At 37.7% G+C, this 15000-nt stretch overlaps 1 protein-coding gene and 1 long non-coding RNA gene across 3 annotated transcripts; both read left to right on the top strand.

Annotated features, from left to right (window-relative positions):
• The first annotated feature begins 823 nt into the window (after nucleotides 1–823).
• Nucleotides 824–10481, top strand: LOC137997921 (coiled-coil domain-containing protein 50-like). 2 transcript variants are annotated; one of them, XM_068844250.1, is made up of 4 exons: nucleotides 824–917; nucleotides 7334–7396; nucleotides 8603–8732; nucleotides 10466–10481. In XM_068844250.1, exons 1-4 carry the CDS (start codon nucleotides 875–877, stop codon nucleotides 10473–10475), a joined length of 246 nt encoding a protein of 81 aa, XP_068700351.1. In that variant the 5' UTR covers nucleotides 824–874; the 3' UTR covers nucleotides 10476–10481. The 2 variants fall into 2 exon arrangements, with proteins under 2 accessions (XP_068700351.1, XP_068700350.1); XM_068844249.1 differs by lacking the exon at nucleotides 10466–10481 and adding an exon at nucleotides 8916–8991.
• Nucleotides 2772–4566, top strand: LOC137997925 (uncharacterized). Its single transcript, XR_011122632.1, has 3 exons — nucleotides 2772–2915; nucleotides 3017–3035; nucleotides 4476–4566. It is a non-coding gene; the product is annotated as an uncharacterized lncRNA (long non-coding RNA).
• Nucleotides 10482–15000: the final 4519 nt, after the last annotated feature.

Below are 15000 nucleotides of genomic sequence, written 5' to 3'. Positions count from 1 at the left end.
CCCGCAAATGAATTGTAGGGTATTCAGCAGTTAAGCTTTATTCAAGTATTAAAGAAGAAAACTTCATCTCATTGGCCCACTGAAGAAAGCGTGCGAAGATTAGGGGATTATGCTTCACGGCCCCTCCCTCCAAGCGCAATGTGTAGCCGTATCTCTTAGGAAAAACGCAGCGAAATGAGGTTATCCTTGAATTTGTTTTTATGCGATTATTTCGTGGTAACTTGTAACAAGCTGACATCTTTTATCTTGAGAACAAATTATGTGTTTTGTCAATCTTCTAAACTTTAACATTTATGGAATATAGAAGTTCCGGTCACACCTATTCATTTCCGGTTGTTTTTTTCAAGTGGGCATTGTAAACATCTTCCGTTGATGCCCGTTGCGGTAAATATTTAAATTTTTACCACTTGAATCGGAGGCCAACAGAGGTATCACGTTTCGAAAATAATATTGTTTTCGAGGGGTAGGGGAATGAATACCCTGTTAATTTTTTCTTAATATTTGAACGTACAGGTACATTACCCAGGCAAAAAGTTTTCTTGTTGAAACATTAATCAATCACATCGTAAGACGCTCGACTTCTTTACACAAATACCAAGAAATTATACCATTTATCAAGTTTATTATGGCAATTCGGAAGAAGCCAAAGGTAGATAATGTAGCGTTTCTATTTTTTCGCAATGTTTGCATTTCGTCCATTTTCACTTGCTTATGAATGGTCTTTGTTATTTAAACCAATCAAAATCGTTTATTTTCTCAATTTTTGAGGTCCCGGATAACAACAGGAAACGCTCCGAAACTCTCTGATGTTGTTGATCGAAATGATCTAAATTTGATCCAATTTTTTCACCAAATTGAACCTGCGGGTAGAAGCATGGCCGAAATAGACGAATCTGCGAGGCCTTCTGTGCGCCAAGGTAGGAATTCACCGTTAAATAATTAACAAAACAAGTTCTTGTAATCATGACAAGTGCGCGTGATTTCAGGTGATCTCGAAGCCTCGCTTGTTCAAGCACATGCATCGATTCTTAATTTTGCTCAGTCCTTATTTTTTTAGGAAAAGTTGATGAAAGAGTGTAGACATTGGAGAATTCCACTGAATCTTTCCGGCAGTAAGTCTGCAACTAGATTTGTGAGGCATGTAGTTAGGCTTAAAACGGAGAACGCGCGCGCTTACCTTTTTCTTTAGCTCTCCTTCAAATTTGTCAGCAAAAACTTTTGGTCTTACGGGTTTCTTGACCTCCCGCTATTTCTTCTAACAATTTGGAGGCATAATATAAAAGCTATTGTTCCTTGTGGTTGTTTTGTTTCCGAAATCGCTATACCGCCGCTAAAGCTTCGAAGAGCTACGACTAGTTCAGCTGTTTACCGTTCGATCATAAACTTGTGTCATTTAAGTTTTAAATATCTAACACGACCTCATAGAATTTTCGATAAAACTTCTGTGAATCTAAGAAGCCGAGGGGTACCAGTTAATAAAAAGTGATGTAAAGGTCATTTAAGACAGAACCTAGCAGTGCAAGATCTCGAATGTCAAGGTTTGGCAGCCATTTTGTTACTCTTTCCGCGAAATAAATTTTCTTCGCCCTCTCCGATCTTGGTTGCTCGTCACTTTTGTTTTATTATTCGTGTACATGTTTTCACAGCCCTTTCTGAAGAAACTAAGTAGGTCACATTTTAGCCAGAGATTCGGTGCTTGAAACGACAAAAAGCCAATCTTCTTGAATCGATTCATGATTTCGTTCCTGAGGAAAACGCCAGAGATTCGGTGCTTGAAACGACAAAAAGCCAATCTTCTTGAATCGATTCATGATTTCGTTCCTGAGGAAAACGTTATGCGAGCGAGCGATGTAAAGCGTTCCCTGTGCTTATCTTGCGGTTAAACGTTTACATCGGTGAAACTATATTTTTTAAATCGATATTGGTGCATCTGCGGCAATATTTCCGCACAGGTCCCTACCACAGGTAACCCAGGCTCACTGTGTGCGTCACGTAGGTATTAAAATATAGAGAACATATGAGGCGAAGTTTAGGTCTGAAAATTTGCTAGAAAATGGTAATAAAAATCCATAAAACTTACCATGTGGTGAGCTGTTGTTGTCTTTAATACGTACACGAAGTTTCGGGGAAAATGGTCCCCGTTCACCTTCCTTCATAATGTAGTGACAAGGTAGGAGACGGAAGCCAGCGTCGGGACTCCGATCGACCCAAAACAAGCACGATTTTTTCCACGAAAATCAAATCCAGTCGCTAAATAAACACGCCAGGTTCGTGGAAGAGGAATTTCTCTAAACCATGAATCCACTGAAGCATCTCCAGGTAGCAACGCGGAGCCACCAGACTCCGTAAAACTTGTAAGTTAACCTGCTAAAATGGCGTCCAGAAAGCGTGGTACTCACGAAGTGCCCAATTCAAAATGGCACTGAACTCTGGACGCCTGGTGACGAGTATAATAAGTCTCCCACGAGGGAGGGGGATCCCAAATTGCTAAAAACAAAACTCACTGAGCAATTTGGGACTCCCCTCCCTCGAGGGAGACTTATTATACTCGTCACCAGGCGTCCAGAGTTCAGCGCCATTTTGAATTGGGCACTTCGTGAGTACCACGCTTTCTGGCCGCCATTTTAGCAGGTTAACTTACAAGTTTTACGGAGTCTGGTGGCTCCGCGTTGCTACCTGGAGATGCTTCAGTGGATTCATGGTTTAGAGAAATTCCTATTTCACGAACCTGGCGTGTTTACTTAGCGACTGGATTTGATTTTCGTGGAAAAAATCGTGCTTGTTTTGGGTCGATCGGAGTCCCGACGCTGGCTTCCGTCTCCTACCTTGTCACTACATTATGAAGGAAGGTGAACGGGGACCATTTTCCCCGAAACTTTGTGTACGTATTAAAGACAACAACAGCTCACCACATGGTAAGTTTTATGGATTTTTATTACCATTTTCTAGCAAATTTTCAGACCTAAACTTCGCCTCATATGTTCGCTATATTTTTATACCTACCTGACGCACACAGTGAGCCTGGGTTACCTGTGGTCCCTACCTCATTATGCATACACTCCTTTGTTAACAATAGGCGTCCTTTGGAACTGTGGCGCTTTGTTCTTTCGTTTTAGAGGTTTTTTTTCTAAGTCCATATGGACTTAAAAAAAGTCGGTCGAACTTCTGTCTGAAATACGGAAAATCGAACAGTTTTTCCTGCAATTTCGGCACTTTTCTTGCAATTTTACCCATTTTTCAGTTTTAGAATAAGCGTAACAAGTGGAGTTTCAAGCAATCGTTGTAATAGGGTTCAGATTCGCAAACATAAGAAACAAACCAAATAAAAGTACTGTCATAAGAAATTTAATGGCTTCCTGCTCTTTTCATTGTGAAATTGTTCTTCCTGTCTGCTTAAAAATTCGCCGAGACACTGCAAAGTGTATATTTTCTTCCTTTCCTGTATTTAGGATCACGAACGGTGCATTTAGAGGGATTTTGCGATTTATCGCTCTTTGTAGAGATCGGCAATATGCTCAATGATACTTCCAAGTAAATAGCTTTGGTAGAGATCCATGGATGTTCCTGTACGAGGCATACTTCGTTTCACTCCCCATCATGTCTTTTCAATGCCCTGCTGTGGGCTCGTTTGTCTGGGTTGACGAAGTTTAGGCGATGGTTAACTGCGGTGAGATGATGTTAGCCCTTGTCTTGTAGGCAGTTGTAAACTTTCCGGCCACAGGTAGCTAGGGCTAATATTTTTTCAAGGAAAGTTTACGGTCAGAAAATTAATATGTGTTCTGGCGGATTGAAGGCTATCCATTGCAGTTTTTTCTTGAGCATCGCGAAACAGATCCATCTCCCGATGTGGCACTTTGTCTTTGCCAACTGACTGCGTTTTCACACAGGTTTTGGACACGGAAGACGAAAGTAAATTGTTTTTTTTGCACCACTTTATGCACAACTCTGGAAAGGCTATAAAGCAGGGACAATTTCCAAATGATCAAATCTCCCATTGCTGTGACCCTTTTACTTCGGTAGCCATCTTGATTATTACAAAGACACAAGTTTGCTTCAAAAGAAGGGAAATATGAAACGATTTTAATTGCAATGAACTCGTGCATGAAAGTGTCCCATGAAAGATGCACCAATCAGACTTTAAGCGTGGTATACTCTTCCACGCAGTGAACTTATAAGTGTGCCGCACGCACGGGGCATGAAGGAAAAGCAGGTCACAGTTCACAGCAATACTGGAAAACCTAAAACTATCACATGGACTAACCTTAAGCTTAAACAGTGCCTTTAGTCGTAATTAGGGTTACGATTAGCATTATTAAAGGGATGGGTTGTTTCAAGAGTAGTAAAACAGGGATCTCTCAACGGTAACCTACAAGTGTAAGTTTGATTGTTGGTGCTCGGCGCGGCACGTGTATATAATTACGTATCATTGTTACGTAAATAGTCAGCCAGAATTCAAAATAAATATCATTTTCAAGGTGTGAATTAGCAACTTGACACGTTAGCTCAGTGGCAAAGAACAGGGACAAGTAATCCAGAGGTTTACAGTGGGTCGGAGTTCAAGGCAAGCTGTGAGTGACATATCATGGGATAAAATGGCAGAAAAAGCCGAGCGGGATCTGGAAATAAGAACAAGACAAAGAGATAGAAAGGGGAGAGCTGGGACAAAAACGAGTAACGGTGTGGGCGATGAAGGGAAAGAAGAGAGAGAGGGAGGGAGAGAAAAAATGAGATCTGTTTTTATTCATCCCGTAAGTACAAATTACCCATGTATATATTCGGCTCTCTTGGGTATACGTGTTGTTCTACAAAACAATAGTGCGAATGAATAATTAATTTATTCTGCATGCATAATGAGGTAGGGACCTGTACGGAAATCATTCCGCATCTGCTCTCCAAGAATTTTGTTAGAATGTGTCAAGTTTTCATACGTTGTGGCGCACTAAAATCATCGACAGCAAGTTGCAAGTTGTAAGAAAAATAAGCTTACTATTAGTTGTTATAAAAGCATAGTCTAACAATTTAACGCTAACAATTGTTGTTCAGAAAAAAAGTTCAATTAAATTCTCAGTTATCCTAAAAAACAATTTGATGAGCTAACTATTATCGCAGAGAACGCCTAATTAGTTTTAAAGGTAATGGAAAACACTATGAAAAGGTAAACAACTCTTTTCCTCATTCAAATTGGGAAAATATTTCATTTTTTGGCCAAGGTAAAGATCTTTAATTAAGTCAGCTACAAATAACAATACTAAATTTTAATTTTTTAACAATGATTTATTATTTGCAGATCGATTTGCTATTGTTCGTCCAAGGTCAATTAAATAATGTGAGAAAATTAATGGCCTTTGAAGTTACCAGTTGCAAGTGTTTTTTTCTGTCTATAAAGATCGGGATGTGGTGTTTAGAAAACCACGAAAAATTACATTTGAAACTAAAATATTGCGCACACTTGTGACAGTCAGAAAAAAATTATTAAGTGACAGCCTTTGTGTTAAATTAAAAGGTTAAAAGCTCTTTTCTAAAACATGCTATGAAATTACACACAACGCAAGCCATTAAAGCTAAGTGCAAAATGATGTGTACTTAATCATTTTTACATTGTCAAATTAATGTTCTCAGCATAAAGGCAAATTATTGAAATATTACGTCTTATCGACATGTGATTTTAAGTAATGAATGCTTTCATTGAGCGACCGTAATGTGATATTGAGGAACTCTGGTATTGATGATATGGGTATTGAGTGGGTAGTGTGTGGAAAGTAATCTGTGGTATGGTACCACCTCTGTAGAGTAAACAGTTTTCTATCTTTGATTGATGAAGATGATTTCGTGTAAAGGTAGTGCTCAATTCTGTCTGATCATCAAAATGCTGTTTTGGCTCAGCAGTTCATCTCACTTAAAGTTACTATTGAATCCATAGATTCCACCTGTAATGTACAGTGTGCACTGAAACAAGTTGGTTACAATTTTATGTACACATATCATTTATGTGTAAAAAATTGCTTCTATAATATATATTGTAACTAGTGTTCTGCTTTTAGTTATCCTCCGATGGTTACTTATGGCTGAATCATGTGGAATTTTACATTTTCTGTTAGGCCAGGATTTCTCAGACCTTACTTGCCAAAATAAGTTGAAATTCCACAATCAATGAACCAATTGTTTTGGTTTGTTTCATGACACTTTGAATTGAAATAGCAGTCATTTAAAAAGGTTTCTGTCTCTCTTAAGGAGGGCTTTCAATAGAAGCCGGCTACTGCTGGAGCTCCGGAGGTTGTGGGTCATCAAGTCACTGGGTACTTGGTCTAAAAAGTTCTGCTAGCATAACAAACCTCTTGAAATGTTTACAATCTTAACCACTCTATAGTGCAAAATGTTCAAAATTTGCCTACACTTGTCTTCTTGAGTATAATTCATACGTGTTCTTCATTTTCCCTGTGTTTAGTAATTGCTTATGTTCGCGATCAAGCCATTTCCTGCCATTTTTCGCAGTATCATAGTAAAGTTAGTCTCTCTTTCATGTCGGCTGTTTAATAAAGCATACCAGACTGAATTATTTGCATTCTTTCCAAAGAAGTCACATTGCTTACTGAAGAATATTTTAATAACTCTTTCATTGCCTTCGAATGAAGTGAAAGTCTTGTAAAAATTAAAAACACTGTTTCTTTTGTTCATAAATATTTTGTCATTTAATAAATTGCCATTTAGTCGTTATCTTTGACTTTTCACACGTATTTTAAAGTGTACAAAACTGACTCAGATCTCACAGTCATACAACATTTCTTAGATAGATGTTTTAAAAGGAAATAATTATACATCTATTAAGAGAATTGCCATTCGAGATCTTTTAGAAAAGGCAGATAAGAAGCTTTTGAAGACCTGTACGTTTGGTTGACCATGACTGCCTGCTCAGTAATATTATTCCAAAGAAGAAAGAAACAAAGTATCATCTTAGGAACAACTGCTTATCACCCACAAATAAATTCTGATAGATTTAAGACAATATACCAGGATCTTTCTCCTTTTCTGAGAATCAGGACAGGTGTAAATAGTTTTTCAAGCCATTTTTACAAGTTGTGGTATGTACAGATACAAAATGGGCTTCATGTGTGATTATTATTAATTCAATCAGCAATATTGTTGAGCATGCTTGGTCCTGTTTTGTCATACTCATTACACATGATGTCATTTGAGCAGCTTTTTACAGGTGGGGTCACCCGAAGAGTGAGGAGATTGTTATAATGGTTTTGAGATTTGCCTTGTACATGTAGCATGTTCTTTATGAAGGGAGCCTTCACTTTACTTGATAAATCTGTGTTGGGTTTGTTTTCAGTATGTCAAGATTTCATGGTGCGGGAAGATGGAGCCCTTGCACAACGACTTCAAGAAGAAGAATGTAATAAATAAGATTTGATTGTCTTGTAATGATACAACTACGTGTAACATTAGTTTTCAGTATTACAGGGGTACAGGTGTATTTTGTTGCTTGGAGGATAGCATAGTTTATAATTTTTGTATTCATATTGTAAAATAATGCAAAAATGTAAATGCTTTGTTGATAGTGGAAGTGCACTTAGCTATCAAGCCAGTTCACAGGCACCCCACTTTTATTAATTTGAAAGAAACATGATTAAGAACCCGAGTTGAGAACTGGATTTGAACCCGGGACCACATCACTTCCCTATTGAAGAGTAATGACTCTTTTTACTTAGCACAATTAGGTTGTCATCAAGAAATTTTATAGATAATAGTAGGGGTGTCACATGGTAAAATCTGAGACTCGCCGAGATGGTGAGATCCATGTTTGTGAATCCGAGGCCGAGACCAAAACATTTATTCGCACGGAAATAAATGCAATATAAACAAGACTTTGAGACTCTTTGCAAAGGCTGTCGAGATTTCAAGATAGGATGAAAAGTTTGCGAGTGCCAATATTTTGGAGGTATCATTTGCCACCCTTATTAGTTGATGTATGTTTTAATTATACTGTAAATCAGCTTTTTTTGCTGGTACCAGTCACTGTCGGGCTTGAGTTCGGAAGGGTCACCTCAGAGGCCATTTAATTAAGAGGAAACTTTGTCCCCTTGTCACATCTGTTATTGTGCTCCTGTTTCCCCGTGTAGCATAGACCAAAGTTCTTGAAATGTTGGTATTGCTGAAACATTTCACCCTTTCAATGTTAGTGTGAAAATTAGCATGAAATGTTGTTGTCTTTATTCTTAGTGTTTCTTGTGTCGCTGTCATTGTTGTGTGCAGCTCTAATAAGTGGCTTGTTGCTGGTCTGATTTGAACATTTCATTTGATTTGTTCTGATTTCAGTTGATTTGTAGTCTCCCAATTAGTAGAGCACTCATGCTCAGCTAAATAACCGTGAGACTTAAATAAATTATTGATTATTATTATTGTTAGAAAGTTCCTATTAACATGCACCTACAAGGGACATAACACTAAAAATCATGTCCCTTGTGGGTGCTTCCCTTGGAATTCCAATGTCACATCAGCAGTCTGTCAAGTATGGCAGTGAAAAAGTAAATAGCAAAAAATAAAATGCTGTAGGCTTAACTGTCTTTGTTGCTACTCAAGTCTTGTCTCTTCTTTTCAGTCGGAAATCATTATCTCAGAAATCGCAGTGAAAGAAAAACTGTCCGTGAAGATGTGAAGGCAGCAAAAATTACTTACTTGGAAGAAGTAAGAAATGCACAAATCTTGCCTGTCGCTGAAGTGCACAACATGTAAGTTAATACATGTATGCTTTCTTTGATGTACATTTTTTACTAGTAGGATATGTACATATATAAATTATAGATAATAGCTGGGAGTCAGAGAAATACCTGTTGTCAGCTTTATCTTCTTGGCTGCAGTCTTCACATCTTAATGTCTCAAATAAACTTAGTTGAGGTTTTGATTTTTTGCAGATCTCAATAATTTATCTCTTGCTGTCTGCAATAATATAAATACTTCACTTGCAATCAGCTGTATTAAACTTGCGAGGCTCACAGACCAGCAGTTCCTCTTCCTGCAAAAATGGCCGCCAACAAATTATTATTTTGTCTTTGTGTTAATTAGCTTAAGTAGCCTCGTTTTGCAGCCCAAATTCTTTCAATTTTACATGGGTCAATGAGGCTACATGAAGTTAGCCTAATTAACACAAAGACAAAAGAATTATATTTTGTTGGTGGCCATTTTGGCATTCAATCAGTAAAATACTCCAATAGTAATTTATTAATTTTATGTGTATGCCTGTCATGTTTATTGCAATGTGTAATCTTCAATGTAAAACACCATTGTTGGGTTTTTCACATCTTTTCTTAAAGATGTCTTAATGGCCTTGATTACCTGCACGAACTAATCGTAAAAAATGTAGTGTACATTTAAGTGAAGGCACAGACAAGTGGTCCTTTGCCCCATCAATATGTTAGTGAAGTTAAAAATTTTTATGAATTAAAGACATGCACCTACATGTATGTTTTAATGTTGGGTGTGGGCTGTTTGCGTACATGTACATATATATGCTGTAGGCCATTTTGTTCCTTAGGTTAAATTGCAACCAAACTAGATCATTTTGTTTAAACCCATATGGGTCAACTTGTTTCAACCTAGATCAAGTTGTCTTGTCAGTTTGGGGCAGTTACAAAACACAGGTCAAAAGTCATTGTTTTACCAATACCAATTCGGAAACAACCCTAACCATTCACAAGTGCAAACATTAGGCCTAAACATGTTTCTTTAGGCCTAATTAGGATTAAGGTTAGCTTTAATGCATGTTTAAGATGCTATCTATTGGTAAAACAATGACCTGAGACCTGTGTTTTATACCTGCCCCAAATGGACAGTCTAGGTTGAAACAAGTTGCCCTAGGTTGAAACAAAATGACCTAGTTTGGTTGCAAATTAACCTAAGAAACAAAATGACCTGAACATATATATTAACAAGGTTGTGAATTACTCTTTTTAATCTGAGTGCAGCTGTAGTAGCCAACACCTTGAACTTATGTGTAGACATGGGTGTGGGACCTGCAAAAATCACAATTCTGAAAAAAAACTTTGATCTCTCTTCTCATCCCAGGTTTTGCTTTCTGTTTTCAGAGTTCTTTACAATTTTTTTTAAATTTGGCTATGTTGACGAAAATACCTTTGTAAACCCAAATTAAAAAAAAAGAAAATCACTTTAAAGGTACAGTATATAATCTTCGAAGCTTGTAACTTGTAACCAGGCGTCAAGTAGACCCTACAGCTTTCAATGGTTCTCAGTTTAATGTACTTGGTATAAAAAAGGTTTATTGAAAGTATTTTAGACCTTGTACATCCATACATGTACATACATGTATGTACTCTAGGTAAAAGGTCATGTGGCTGACACAAGGCAGCATTCTTTAGGCCAAAAATAACAAACTTCTTTAAACTTCATGGTGGCCATGGTTTTTATCTGAGGTGAGATAAAAAACCTTTGTTTCTGTTTGCCTCAGGTCAACTTAATCTGGCTTTTGCAATAATATTGTTTTTGTTTCCCATATGCAAGGTACTGCAGCTACGGTAGTAAAAGTGAATCTTTTCTTACATTTTTTTTCTAGAGCTTTTCATGATTTCTTCTTGTAATTAATTGTGAATGCATGCACATCCAGAAACAACAAAATTCCATTCCTGTTTATTTCTTTTTGTTTTCTTCTGATGTCTGTGTAGTTGAGCAAAGAAAAGCATTTTTCATAAATTTCTTATGATAATTACACAAAAAGTAATATTATAGTGTCTAAATTAATTAAAGAAGTTCTGATAAGCAGTTAAATTTAAGGTTACGTGGTTACGTATGTTTGATTTAAAGTTGAATTGTCTGAATAAACCTGTAAAATTATTTGTGAAGGTGTTAGATGACTTACTGTTGGGAATTTACAATTTCTTCTGATCAGCTTTCTTAGATTAAACTGATCTTTCTTTATTTCATCACCTTGGGTCCACATTAAAAATTTTTTGATAAGCTCGGCCCAGAAGTTTAAAATTCAATGAGCACATATAATTGAGTAGATAATTATCATTCTTAGACTAGATACATGTATTGAGCAGCTGCACTTGTAAATAGCCAACTGGTTTGCCTCCGGCCAGTTGGGATTCTTAATAGTTGTTCTTGTTCTGTTCCGTTGTTTCATTGTGTTTCATTGGCCCTGAAAATCCCCAATGGGGAGCGGTCAATTAAGTATGTATTGTATTCTATTGTACAGATTAAAATCTGGTCAGTCTCACTTCCAGCAGTCAATGGGTTAAACTATGATGTAGTCAAGTAAAACTGCTTTTTACACTGTCAGAAATGTTGCCAACACCCAGAATCTTTTAATAATTATTATTAAATTAAATTAGAAGTTTTCTGATAGACGCTGTCTTGCAACCCCTTGGTCGTAAAATTAGTTTGGACACTGAGGAACCCATGAACCATTCACAAAGAATCGCAGAGATGCAACTTCGTGTAACAATAGTATTGTTTAATGATGTAATGCACCCAAAGAAGGATTAAGGTAGTTGCATTGCAATAGAAAAAGGACAACTGAAAATCAAACTTCAGAGTTCATTTTTCAAATTATGACTTACACGTACAAGTAACAATCGGTCAAATTTAATCTCACAGGTAGGGAAGGGAACTCTCATGGAGCGTGCTCTTTTACAAGTGTGACACTGGCACCTCGTGTGAGATGGAACTCAACAAAGGTAATCTAAACCAAGCTGTAACTCTTCCCTACCTGAGAGTAAGACTAAGTTTTACCCTGGCTAACACCAGACGATTTTACTCTCCAATTTGTTGCGCTTTAGGCGTGAATGGGTAAATTCAAGACTTTTTGGTATAAAGAAATGTTCACAATGACAAAAAAACATTTTGTTTTGTTTTTTTGTTGAATTGAAACTTTGTTTAGTGTAATTTGAATCGTCATAGATCTAGTAAAGTTAATGATTGTTTATATTCAATTGTCAATTGGGAGCTTAAGCACGCGATGTTTTGAGGCATGGACGGATACCAGAAGTGATCATTTTTCACGCAAGGACAGACAACTGTGGTCTCTCTCAGATTTTTTAACCAATCGTCTCTAATTGTGAAAAGATACTTAGCAGTGTGAATGTAGTAGTGCCAAGACAAATTAAAAAGGAAAACAGCTAACATCCCGTTGCCATCTGTGGCTCTGCAATGTCATTGTGTGCTTACATGTAAGCTCCGTAATGTGACTGACAGTCAGTCAAGCAGAATGACAGGAACTTGAGTCAAACCTAAAATTTAATATAGTAACTGGGATTTTACAGTATGATTTTTTATGAAGACAAACTTTTGTTTTTGTTAGATGTGAATGCCAGCAGAAGTCAAATTTTCTCCATCACTTAATGTTTTCTCAATGTATTTATCTACAAAAGGTTAATTAAGCATCATCTCTAGCTGCACCATTATTGCACTAGTATTGCTTCTTTGTGACTATTGTGGGTGTAATAATTGTTTGGGATGCTTGAAATTTCATGTTGCGCGGCCTCAGACAAAAGAATGAAATTTAAAGAATTTCAAACACTTGCTCTTAACTTTAAGAGCCGGCGGAAGTAGCTGTTTGACAAAAATAGATCTGAGACATCATTTTTTTGCTGTTGAAGGAAATCGCAAGGCATCTGCAAGAAAAGGAATCGTTAAAATTGGAGGGTATAGGACGACAACAAAAGGAATGAGCAGAGGGCAAAATGCTGAGTGAAGATCTTTCAAAGCTAAAAGAAAATGGAAAAAATCGTGTGAATCATTGTGAAGTGGCTGAAATTAAGACAGGTTAGTCAAACTCTTCTAATCAAGAATCAAGCCAAACAACCTTGTAATAATACTTCCAAATGTTGTTATCTGGGTAATAGATAATAGTACTTAGTTATACGTGTTTGCTGGGGTCATTGTTACCCTGTCTAGTTTATGAAAAGATGTCATTCTGAGCAGGAACAAAATAATTCCTGATCAGTGTCTACGGTGAAATTACAGTACTGTGCAATCTCTTTCGAGTCTCGAGTCTCGCGAGGATCGAGGAACGGCAGTCAAGAATCAAACAGTTCCTGTTGTGATTTAATCGAGCAGTAATACTTTCGGGAAAGCTGAATTGATTATAAATAACTGAAAGGTCTGTGATTTTGCGAGAATCAAGTGTCGATTCTCGAATTGATTCTTGATTCTCAATTCTCGTGAGGATCGAGTCGAGACTGTCACCTTTCTTTTGCATGGTTCTGTACTGTAAATTCAAACTGGGATACAGGAGAGGGTCTCTGCGGTAGGGGCAAGACATTGGCAAGACATTGGCAAGACATTGGCAAGACATTGGCAAGGCACTGGCACAGCGATGCTCAGAGTACAGTAGTTTCCATGGTGACCTCCACCTTCCCTCTCCCACCCCAACACCTTCAATCTTAGACAAAACCCTTAGGAAAAATTCTAGCTTTGGCATCATTTGACATGCACTCACAAAGTATATCCGTCCTTACCCCTCTCCTCCACCCCCCCCCCCCCCCCTCCAAGACCAATGTTGTAATGATGCAAAATACTGTGCAAGCCTTTGGCCGTTTTAATAACCAACATTGGAATGGGGGGAGGGGGGAAATTAAATTAGGAAGAATTTAATCTTAATCACAGACAAATCAGAGCGCCACATTTTCCCAACGAGTTTTGTCCAAGATGGTAGGTCTTATTTTGTCACTGCTTACTTTGCACTTTTAAAAACTTTTTAAAATCATCCTTTAATACTTTTAGGTAGTTTTGCTGTAGCAGTGCAGAGATTTTAATGCTAAGATTGTATTACATTGCATTAAATTTTGTCACAGCACTCAGGTTCCTGTGGGTTCTAGAGATCGCCCAGTGCATACAGATGATACGAAACCTCATCAGAAACTGTCAGCAAAAGGTAGTAACAGTAGCAGAGGATCTGATAATGGCAACAGCATGGGAGAAGGAACTGTCGTTCAGCTACCGCGACCCGCTGAGGGAGGACGCCTTGAGTGTGACAGGATTATTATGGCTGATGGAACAGCTACATGTATTCACTTGTTTGATGAAAATGATGATTCAGGTGTGAGGGAAAAGGCACATCGAAGATCAAGAGAACGACAGGATGAGGTGGGAAATTTTGATCAGTGACTGGTTCAACAAAAAAGTTTAAATATAGTGGCTGGTATTGTTTACAGTCATCACCTTGCACTCGGTGTCGGTCTCCAAATGCACTTTCACGTCATTTATATGTAAATACTATAACTTCTGCCATCCAACTTTTTTTCTCCTTAAAATATGTCTTAAAATATGTTTTGTGTGTGCCTATTACGAGGAAATGAAACCATTAAAAATTGAGGGGGGGGGGGGGGGGTCACCGTGCTCGTTTCTTCGCAACACGATGATAAATGGGTGGCAAAGGGGCAATTTCAGCTTCAAAGTGATCTTTTTCTGGGAAAGGACTGGGGCGAGTTCCAAAACAGCACCTTAACTAAGAAGAATTATCATGATTGCACTTGGAAGCTCTTGAACAGCAAAAGCGGACATTGTTGCATCTCTTTAGATGGCCAGCGTGAAATGCCATCATCTCCGAAGTCGCAATGTTATGCGCAGTATGAGATGCGCGGTGCAAAACAAGGGAATCACCTTAAGCCAATCATTAAGGGCTACAGCTCGTGTTTTTAAACCCGATAAAACACTGCTGCGAGTTTTTTAAACATTACTTAGAAAACCTTCGTTTTTACGAAGATTCGCATGAAAATTATCAAACATCTGCTAAAATGCTATTTTAAACATATTTTTATTATCCTTGTTTCTTCAAAACGCCAAACATACCGTTTTGAATCATCACTCTGCGTATTTTTATTCCGGAATAGGGTCAGTCGAACGCATCCTAATACTAACAAGCACATAATGACTGGGTCCCTCCGTTTCGAAACGAGTTTGCCAGCGAAATCTTTCGAATCAAATTGAGTGAATTATCTTCATAGAATTAACCTCATTTCCGTTTATGATTTGAAATTCGCA

The sequence above is a fragment of the Montipora foliosa genome, chromosome 3, assembly GCF_036669935.1.
Source record: "Montipora foliosa isolate CH-2021 chromosome 3, ASM3666993v2, whole genome shotgun sequence".
Taxonomy (NCBI): Eukaryota; Metazoa; Cnidaria; class Anthozoa; order Scleractinia; family Acroporidae; genus Montipora; species Montipora foliosa.
This window is presented reverse-complemented; position numbering and strand designations above follow the sequence as displayed.